The sequence below is a fragment of the Crocodylus porosus genome, unplaced genomic scaffold (genome assembly GCF_001723895.1).
Source record: "Crocodylus porosus isolate Cpor-Errol unplaced genomic scaffold, CroPor_comp1, whole genome shotgun sequence".
Lineage (NCBI taxonomy): Eukaryota > Metazoa > Chordata > Crocodylia > Crocodylidae > Crocodylus > Crocodylus porosus.
Window position 1 is genome coordinate 46,251,606 of NW_017728907.1, and position 10,284 is coordinate 46,261,889.

Here is a 10,284-nt window from a genome sequence, read left to right on the forward strand (position 1 = left end):
CCGGGGGCCCCGGAGGCGGCCGCATGCCGCAGCGCGCCAGGTGCAGCTCCCGCAGGCCCCGCACCTGCGCCAGCGCGTCCCAGGCCAGGAGCCCCACGGCCGAGCCGCTGAAGCTCAGGAAAGCCTCGTAGTCCGGAGCCGCGCCGCCGTCGCAGGCCTCCTCCTCGGCCCCCGGCGCCAGGCCCGCCGCGGGGAGCAGCCGGGCCCACCGACCGGCGGCGCGGGGCAGGGCAGGGCAGAAGCGGTGCCAACATCTCCCTGGCGAGGGGAGCCCGGCATGAGCCCCGACTGCAGCTGGCTCTGGGGCGGATCCCCCGGCGCACAGGAACGATGTGGGGATATCGGTGCGCTCCCAGGCTGGGCCGGGCCTGCTCGGGGCCTCGCGCGGGAGAGGAAGCCAGGCTGGAACAACGGGCGGGGGCTGTTGGGGGCCGCGCCAGCCCGGGGGACCGCGGGCACGCCCCGGCGCAAACCGCACCTTCCTGCCCGCCCGGCTCCTGCTCAGCCCCTTTCCCGGCTGCTACCACGGAGGCAGGGCTGGGGGCTGGGGCACCGGGGCACTCGCATGCCAGGAGCTCGGCATCCCCCTTCGGGGGCTCCAGCTGCCGGGGCAGGGCCCTGATCCCGCTCACCTGGCCCCACGCGCTGCATCTTCGCCTGCTCCCAGCCCGGCACGGCCCGCCCGGCCCTGGACAGCCACTCCCCGGTGCTCGGCGCTGTGCACGGGCCGTGTCCGCGCTGGGGCTGCCCCCGCCCCGCCGCCCGCCTGGCCATTGCCCATCCGTCTCCGGCCGCCGCGCCTGGCTCTGGAGGTTCACGTTGCATCCATTCATCAGTGGAGTTGCCCGTCTGCCCGTCAGCCAGCCCACCTCTCCCCCATGCGTCTGCCCGTCCACCCGTCTGTCTACTCAGCTTGTCTCCATCGGTTTGTACCCCAGAGACTACCCTGTATTTGCCTGTCTGCCTGCCAGTCCATCTGCCTTTCTGTCTATCCGTCCATCTAGCCATCTCTCTACAGATTCACACCTTACAGTCTAGTCGAAGCACCTGTGTATGTATGTGTCTGTCTGTCTGTCTGTCTGTCTCTATATATTTGCACTTCATAGACTAGTCAAGGTATGTCTGCATGTGTGTATTTGCCTGTCTGTCTTCCAGTCCACCTGTCCACCTGTCTATCTATCTATCTAATATACCTTTACATTGGCAGCACTGTCTTCTTTCTTTCTTTCTTTCAATTTGCACCCTGTGGACTAGCCAAAGGGTGCATGTCTGCCTGTACGTGTCTCAAGCTTTCCTAGGCTGCAGTTCAAGGCACTCCAGACTGAAAGACCCCCCCCGACCCCATCCCCCCTTGACAAATGCCGGTTTCTAAATCTCTGTCCCTCTTCTGTCTCCTGACTCAATGGGGCAGCTCCTCCATCCCAAATTGGCCCATACTTTAGCCAGGCACATTTTCATTCGGGAGGGGGGACCAGGTATCACATTGCTAGCAGGGGATAGCGCGTTGCCGGCCTGACCGGCCGCTGGCAGGATGCACTCGTGCCCCCACTCACACGACCCACTGATGCCCCACGGGTGCTCCTAGCCTGGGGCAGCTGGACCTGATACCCCACAACTGCTCCTAGCCCGGGAGCAGCTCTGCCTAGCTTGCTCCTTTGCTTTCAGACTGAGATCAAGGTGGTTTTTGGCCCAGGTGGTCTTACTGACCTGGCAGGGGAGATCCCCTTCTTCTCGACCCCTGCCAGAGTCCATAATGACTCCCAACCAGAGGATTTTGGCTACACAATTTATGGCGATGGGGGATTGCTCTTGGGGCCTCTCTCTAGCCTGCTCCTTCAGCCTTTTGGTTTGGGGCAAGAGAGACCGGGGGCATCTGAACTCCAAGGCCTCTGGGCTTGGGGCCCCCACGTAGCACGCTGCCGTGGACGTGGGAGTATCTGCAGCCCCAGACTTGGGAAGGAGACTTGCCAGTGGCAGTGCCACACGGACTGGCACTACTGAGCTCTGCTCCATTGCAATTTGGACCTGATTTGGCCTGGAAATGAAACTTTATTAAAAACTAAATAAATCCTGAGGGCTCTGAAATGCCTGCTAAGCCTCCCCGTGATGCCAGGATGGAGCAAGAACGCAGGGCGGTGCCATCTGGATGAGGAGGTCACGATGCCTCGTCATGCAAGAAGAAGTGTCATAAGGGCTGGGTTTTATCAGATGCAAGCAGGACTATATATATATATAGAAAGAGAGAGGAAGCAAGAGTGAGAGACCAAAGGCCAGGCAAGCAATCCCCTGGAACAGCGGCGGTGCTTGGAAAGGGCCGCCGAGGTGCTGATTTGCAGGGAGGGCTGGCACAGCCTGGCACAGGGGACACGATCCCTGGGAGATGTAAGAGCAAATGGGCGAAGGAAGATTTTGTTAATTATGACTGTTTTGAAGGAAAATGTCTTGTGTCCCAAGTCAAATCAGCCAAACCCGTTCCAAATCCATGTGAGTCATTCCAGAACGAGATGTGGCCCTGCTCCCGGGTAGCGCCCGGGCTCGGCGGGCGAACGGGCGGGAAGCGTCCGGCTGGCGCGCGGCCGGAGACCGGGGGATGCGGCGGAAGGAGGGAGGGAGGCTCCTCGCTAGCCTGAGCCGAGTTGGCGAGACCCTCCCCGCCTTGCCCAGCTGCACGTCTACTCGCCGCGCTCTCGGGACGGATCCTGCATGGGTGGGTCATGACTCGCAGCCCGGCGGCCTCCTGCACAGCGAGGATGCTGTCATCGTGCTTTCCAGCTGGCCTGCGCCTTCAGCAAGGGCGTTGGAGCTGAGCTGCTCCCGGGGTCACGCGTGGTCCCCCGGCGGGCGGGGGCCGAAGCTGTTGCCCGGGGCCTGCGGCGCAGCGCCGGCTGCTCGGCCAGGCTCCGCGTCCTCCTCTGAAGGCCTCTGAGCGGTTTCCAGGCAGGCCGCGCTCTTTGGGTAGACGCGCTATCTTTTATTGGACCAGCTGAGTAGTTGGAAAAAAGTTTTTTGCAAACTTGGCCCCCGACGCCACGGAGTCCGGCCCCTCCCGGCTGCCTGGGTCACTTCCTCCCCGCGCCCGTCCGTGCCCGCGCGGGTGGGGACACCATCGGGGTGGGTCGGGGTGCCAGGCCCTGCTGCCACTGCCCAGCAACTCCGGCTGTTGCCAGCAAACAAAACAAGCCCCGTGGCAACGGGAGTGCGGGCGCAGTGACTCATGCAAGCGGGATCTCCTCCCTGGAGGAGTGGGGCAGAGGGCAGGGGGCAACCTGGGGGCAGCTTGCTGGGTGACCCAGAGCACGGCGGCTCGAGACGCAGGCAGGCTGGGGCACTTGGCGTGCTGGAGCATGTCACACGTGTGTCCTAGGCTGAGCACGGAGGGGGAGGCTGCTCCTTTTGCACACCCTCCCCAAGGGCTGGATGCCTCCGAGCCAGCCCCCAGCCCTGCAGTCCGGCTGGGAGGGAGCGGGGGTCACAGGGGCTTGGGGGGGCCGGGCAGAATGGCCATATTTGCAGAACTGCCGTATTTTCCAGTGTATCGGGCATGCCCCCCCAGTCTAACAGTCTTATGTGCTGGAGCCGTATCACCTGCAGCAGAGCCGGAGCTCGGTCGCAGCGGGCCGGGGAGACCCAGAGAGAGACGCCCATGGGACTTAGGTGCTAAAGTAGGCCCTGGGGTCTTCCCAGGGTCGGGCAGGGTCAGCCGGGGTCTCCTGCTTGCTCTGAAACGCTCCTGGCTGGAATAAAGGAGGCCGTTGCTGGAAGCAAAGGCCTCGAACGCGTGACGGAGCAGGGTCCGGGCACCCCCCGGCCGGCGCAGGCAACAGGGTGCATGCGATGGGGTCTCACGCAGCCGGGCTCTGCCCCATCCAGCTGGGCCTGGGAGGGCTGGAGCCAGCTGCCCCCCCTCCCGGCTCAGCTCCCCCGCCCGGGGGGGGGAGGGGGGGACCTCCCTTCTCTCCACCCAGGTGCTGTTGACATGAACCTTGTACTACCCCTTGCACCTGGGGCGTTGCCCGGGGGGGGGGGATTTAAAGACACAGGACCTTGTGCACGGAGGTAGGGGAGCACTGAGTGAGAGCAGGGGCTGGAGATGAATGGGGCAGTTCAGTTTTCGGGGAGAAGGGGCAAGCCCAGAGACCCCATGACTGCAGCCAGGCTGCACGGCCCCAGGGAGGGGGTGCCTGACCCTGCCTGGGGGTCCTGAGTAGCCAGGACAGGGTGGAGAGCTGCGGGGGGGTCGCTGGGAGGTTCCCCCCATGCACTCCCCTGCCCCCCTGCAGGCCTGGGAGCTCCCCCGGGGTCTGCTTCCCTCCACTGCAGGAGCACACTTGTGCACACGCGCACACATGTCTACCCGGCTCCAGCAATGGGCCAGACGGAGCCGTGAGCATCTCCCGCTGGCCCGTCCCACTGCAGGCCTCATCCCTGGACCCCCAGCACGTCCTGACCGTGTCTCAGCGGCCCAGTCTGGCCTGGGGGCTAGTTCCAGGTCCCAGCGCCTGCAGGTTGCCAGCTCCCCGCTAGGGTGTGCGCACACCTGCACACACACGCACACATATGCCCACGCACCTCCATGCATGCTCCCTGTTCCTGTCCTCTCCCTCCTGATTGTCACCCCTCTCCCCAGGCCTCAGTTATCCTTTCAGGACCCATTTGCAGGACTGGTTCCCGGCTGTTCCTGTGGCAGCTGCGTGGCTTGCCCAGGCGTGGGCACTTTGGGACCCCCTGATTGCCCCCGGTGCATCCCTCCCAGCATCCCTCATGGTCCCTGATCTAACTGTAGTGACTCTAGGACTCGCAGCACAAGCTCTGGCTGTTTTTTGGCTCGTCGGTTATGATTTTTTCCAACTTTGATGTCTGATCCAGCCTGCGCGTGCTGCACTCCAGGAGCTAGGTTGGCTTTTGCCTGGATCGCTGAAGGCACAACATAGTGCTAGCCCCCCCAGTGCACTAGCAACACTTCTTGTTTCTCTTGAACTGGAGAAATGTTGGGGCTCCACCATATGTGGGAAGGTGTCACAGCACCTGCCACCCCCATTCAACATCCTAGATCCAGCCCTGGCTGCAACCCTAACCCTAACCCTAACCCTAACCCTGTGCTTTCTGCTGCCTAGTTGCCCCAAGACATGGGTGCCAGCCCGGGCTCTGCCCTGCCCGGTGGGCCGCGGGGCCTGCAAGAAAGCTCTGGAGGAACAGGGTTGGGGACGGGAGCTGTGAGGAGGCCTCAGCTCTGCTTCCTGGTGCTGAGGCGACAGGCAGGGCCACGCCTGTGTCACAGAAGTGCAGAGACTGCGGGCAGGAAGGACGGGGAGGCCGTCGCAAGGGGCCCCGGGCTGCCTGGTCGGGTGCGGAGGCGATGCCAGTCTGGTGCCACGTCTGCATGCACGTATCAGCATACCTGTGTGCCTGTGCATGCACATGGGAGCAAACACCTGTGTGCCTCCACATGAGCGTGTGTGCAAACGCCTACGTGTGCTCATGCGAGCGTGTCTGTACATACGGATGGGGTTGCGCACGTGTGCACCCAAGTGCATGGATGGAAATCCAACCTCCCCCTGTGTGACGAGCTGGTCCGAGCCCCTGCCAGGGCAAGGGGAGCCACGTGCCAGCCCCAGGCTCAGCACCGTCCCTCTGAGGGTCCCTCTGCCCCGTGCTGCGGTCACCACGGGGCAGGGGGCAGTGGAAGGCCTGGTGCAGGAGCAGCAGGCGGGGGGGGGATACCCGTGTCTCCAAACCCTCCAGCTGCACATGGCGTGGCGCCACGGTGGACAGCCAGCATGGCCTGTGACTGTGGGGCTCACCCTCAGCCCAGCCCCCGGTGCCAGGGAAAGAAGTGGCGTGTGTGTGCGTGTGCGTGTGAGCCCCTCCGTCCCCCCAGCCCGCCCCATGGGGTCTGAGCCCTCCCCGTCCACCAGGGCACTGCTCTGCCCAGCCGTGCCAGGCTTCACCTCTCGGGGGGCACACGGACCAGATGCCCCGCATCCAGCCATGGGGCATGGGCTGGGCCTCCCTGCCCCCCAGGCTGCCCAGCCGCCAGGACACGGGGCCCGGCCCTAGTGGCGCGAGGCTCCGCCACGCTGAGCGCAGCTCCGGGGCCTCCCCGCTGAGGCCTGGAGCAGAGGCCCTGCGCTTCTGGGGCAGGCTCCGTCGGAAAGAGCAGGGCACCCCGTGACGCCAGCGGGGCTGGAAATAGGGCAGGGGGAGGGGCCCTTCCATGAAGCAGGGCCAGGCCGGGTCCGCGTGCGAGGAGCTCCCTGCGCGGGCGGCTTCCTGTGACAGCTGGAAACGGCAGAGCGAGCAGCAGCCGGGCAGGGGCAGGACTGGGGGGGCAGGAGTTAAGTGGGGGACAAGAGGGGCTGCCCTGCCTGAAGCGCTGGGATAGCAGCTCCCCGGGGAGGGGGTTGCACCCACTGGGCGCCCAGCAGGCCAGGGTGGGTGGGGGAGCACTCCAGCGCACCCCCCGCACAGGGGTGAAGCCCCTATCCCTACTGGGAAAGGCACAGATGGGGAAGCTGAGGCACAGAGAAGGGCAGATTCACCCGGGGGCTCGGGACAGGCCCAGCCCCCGCCAGAGGCTATGTTCCCAGACATCCCCTCACCCCCGCAGCTACGCCCGTCCTGTCTGCCTGCCTCCTGCCCCCAGGCTCCCTCCCTGGGCACGGCGAGCCAGGATCGGGTCCCTGGGGGACGGGAGCCGCCACACCCGGCATTACCAGCGCGTCCCAAAGAGCTTCACAAACAGACCTGGGAGAAGGGGAAACTGAGGCATGGGGCGGGCGAGGGGAGGCGATCTGCCCAGGACTGCAGAGCTGGGTGGAGCCCAGGGTCCCCAAGCCAGGAGCAGGATCAGTGCGGCTGGGGTCTGTCCTGCCGGGCCATACCCTGATGCGGGGAGGGGTCTGGGGGGGCCGGCATTTCTATGCAGGCAGCAGGGAGGGAATCGCTCGACTTCACGACTCTTGTCAGCTCCCTGATTCTTGCTAATCTCTCTTCACTCTGTCAGTGTGAAAGACCCCTCGTGAATCGAGCTGGCTTTCCCTACGCCTGCGGGCACCTCTCCCCTCGCACTGCCCCACAGACCGTGTCCGGCCATCGCCACGTGCCCGCGCTCCGGCCGACGGTGCCGTGCTGGAGGCACGGCCGAGCCGCTCCCGACGGCCGGACGTTGTTTGGCGAGTCTGGGTTAGGTGACGGAGGTGTCTGGGAAGGTCTGGGTGGGACGATGCTGCCTCAGGCCCCGCGCAGCCCCGGGCCGGGGTAGCTGTGCCAGGGGCGCATCAGGTCTGACGGCAGTTTTTGACGTAGCGTTTTGATGATGGGTTATATAGGACGGTTTGGACAGGCCTGATCCTGCCCCAGGCCAGGCTTGGGCTAGGTGGGACCCCCGCAGCTCCCCGCCAGCCCCATTTCTCTCCGATTTCTATGAAATAAGAGATGTGCTCATAAAACATTGTTTTTTCCAGCATCGGTGTCTAGTTTATTGTGTTTTCTTACGCTGCATGTGTAACCGAGCACGTCAGGGTGGACCTGGGGCTGGAGAAGGGGGCGTGCAGACAGTGGTGCAGCGCCCCACGTGAAACAGCCCTACTTTTCGGACACCGGACCTACACGCCGCGGGGCTGGGGGGGCCCTGGGGGAAGAACGCCCCGAACTTCTTGGCCAGGCGCTAAGCGCGGCGCGGGCGCTGGGCGAGGAGGCGCGCCCAGGGAGCTCGCCCCTGCGGAGCGGAGAGATGTGCAGGAAGGGAGTCGGTGACAGCGGCGGGGGGTCGCGGATGGGGGGTGCACGTGCACCCATTAGCAAAGCTTCCCGCCCCAATTCCCCTGCAGAGACCCCCGGGCCGGGGGGAGGCGCGGCAGACCCGACCTCCCCCCGGCCCCGGAGACGCGCGCGGCGCCTTTAAGAGCCGGCCCCGCCCCCAGCCGGAGGGAGGGGTTTCCCCGCGCTGACGTCAGCGCCCGTTGATAAAAGCGGGATTCCCTGCCGCGCGCCCCCACTCGCGGCCGGTCCACGTGCGCGGGGCCATGGAGCCGGCGTGCGCCCCCCGGCCCCGGCCGCGCGCAGGCGCGGAGCTCACGCGCGTCGTGGAGGACCCCGGATCCGGCCGCTCCTACAGCCGGGGCCGCCTGCTCGGCAAGGTACGGCCGGGGGGGCCCTTGCCCCCGGGCAGCCGATGGCGTGGGGGGGGCAGCGGGCACCCCAGGAGGCTCCCCCTCCCGGCTGGTGGGGTGCCAGGGTGGGTTTGGGAGCCACGGGAACCGCGTGTCTGTGCGTGCGCAGGGGGGGAGGGGGCTGTGGACACCGACACTTCCACTCCTGGCACCCCCGTGGTCGTGGCCAAGGGGCGAGTCCCCCTGCCCCTGCCGGCCGTGGCGGGGCGTGGGCAGCGCGGGCGTGGGGGCGGGGCAGACCTGCCCGGGCAGGCTCCCTGCCGCCTTCCCACTCGCTTCCCACGGGAGGACTTTCCGCCGGCCGGGGGTTTTGCAGAAGCGGTTGCAGAAACCCCCCGCCACGCGCATCTCGCTCCCCGGTCGCGGGCGCGGCGCGCCGGGTTTCGGCCACGTGGCCGGGCAGCGGTCAGGCAGGCGCGTGGGAGTGACTGTCCTGCAGAGCCGGGCGTGGGCGAGGGTGTCACGCGGGCGACGTCCTGCCCACTAATGACTTCCCCTTCCCTGCCAGGGCGGCTTTGCCCGGTGCTACGAGATGACCGATCTCTCCAGCCACCAGACCTACGCCGTGAAGGTCATCCCCCACAGCCGCGTGGCCAAGCCGCATCAGCGGGACAAGGTGGGTGGGCCAGGGCAGCGCCGTGGCGGGGGGGGGCGCCTCCCGGCCCCTTGCGGGCACTGATGGCTGCAAGGTCCCTTCCAGATCCTCCACGAGATCGAGCTGCACCGCGCCCTGCACCACAAGCACGTGGTCCAGTTCTCCCATCACTTCGAGGACGCCGAGAACATCTACATCTTCCTGGAGCACTGCAGCAGGAAGGTGAGGGTGGAGCCGGCCAGGGCGTTCCCAGCCAGCGCCCCCCCGGGCAGGGCGCTCCTTCCCCGCAGACGCTCAGCAGCGCAAGACCTGCCCTGCGCCGGCCCGGTCTTGCAGCTGCCGCAGGACACCGGGGAGGGGGCAGGGGAGAGCGACTGAGGCTGAGCAGGGTTTTCCCCCTTGCAGCCCCACCCAGCGCAGGCTGTGCCCCCCGCTCCGGATGCCCCTTTCCTCCCAGCACGGCTCCAGTCCCTTGGTGGATCTGGTTACACTCGGTTTCCACCGCGCCTGGTGGCAGTGAGCCCCCCCCTCGATGCCGTGCTGCGGGGAAGGAACTTCCTCTTGTTAGTCTTAAACTTTGTAAACAGACTTTTCTCACCTCGGCCTGCTGCTTTCGGTTTCCAGCCCCTCTGGTCCCACGCTCCGCTTATGCAGCGGGGCCGGTCTTGGCCCAGGTGCGTCCGGATCTGGTCCCTGCCTCGGGCTAGCCTAGGTATTGCCCGCGTCCGCAATGCGTGGGCTCCCGTGGAGCCGACTGCAAATCCCAGGTGCCGTTGCCCCGGCTGGGCTGGACCCGGCCTGAGCAGGCGAGGAAGGATGCCGCGTCCCAGGGGCTGGCGCTCGAGCCGCCCGCCCCAACCCCATGTCCAACTCGGCTTCTCTTGCAGTCGCTGGCGCACATCTGGAAGGCCCGGCACACGCTGCTGGAGCCCGAGGTGCGGTACTACCTCAAGCAGATCATCTCTGCCCTCAAGTATCTCCACCTCAGAGGCATCCTGCACCGGGACCTCAAGCTGGGTAGGTCCAGGGCACCCCGCGCTCCTGCTGCCGTCTTGGGAAAGTGGAGACCCCCCCCCCGCCCCCCCCACGCACACACTCACGCTTGCTCTGTGCATGCACGGAGGGCCTGACCTCACTCTCGTTACAGGGAACTTCTTCATCAATGAGAACATGGAGCTGAAAGTGGGCGACTTCGGCCTGGCCACCCGCCTGGATGCTGCCGACCAGAAGAAGTAAGAGCCTCTCCGTGCTGGGTGTCAGGCCATCTCCCCGCCGCCTGGGGAGGGGTCTTGCCTGCAGCCTCCTGGCAGGGGAGGGGGGCGTGGAGACGGTGCCTCTGCGTCCCGTCCCCTCCCCGGGCAGCTGTGCGGGCGGCCAGGCAAGCTGGCGGCTGGGGCCCGCGCTCGCAGCCCGGCGGCAGAACAATGCGCCGACTGTGCCCATTGTCCCGCCGGCCCCGCACAAAGCAGCTCTGTCGTGCGGCTTCTCCAGCAGGGCAGAGAGAAGCTCATGCCAGAA

The 10,284-nt window shown here is 66.2% G+C and overlaps 1 protein-coding gene across 1 annotated transcript in view; it reads left to right on the forward strand.

Moving 5' to 3' along the window:
- The first annotated feature begins 7,988 nt into the window (after positions 1–7,988).
- Positions 7,989–10,284, forward strand: part of PLK3 (polo like kinase 3) — a 6,558-nt gene continuing 4,262 nt past the window's right edge. Inside the window, exons 1-5 of the mRNA XM_019531322.1 lie at positions 7,989–8,138; positions 8,680–8,787; positions 8,872–8,988; positions 9,654–9,783; positions 9,914–9,998. Of these exons, the coding sequence (XP_019386867.1) occupies positions 8,025–8,138; positions 8,680–8,787; positions 8,872–8,988; positions 9,654–9,783; positions 9,914–9,998 (554 nt within the window). The 5' untranslated portion in view covers positions 7,989–8,024. The remainder of the gene's footprint in view (positions 8,139–8,679; positions 8,788–8,871; positions 8,989–9,653; positions 9,784–9,913; positions 9,999–10,284) is intronic.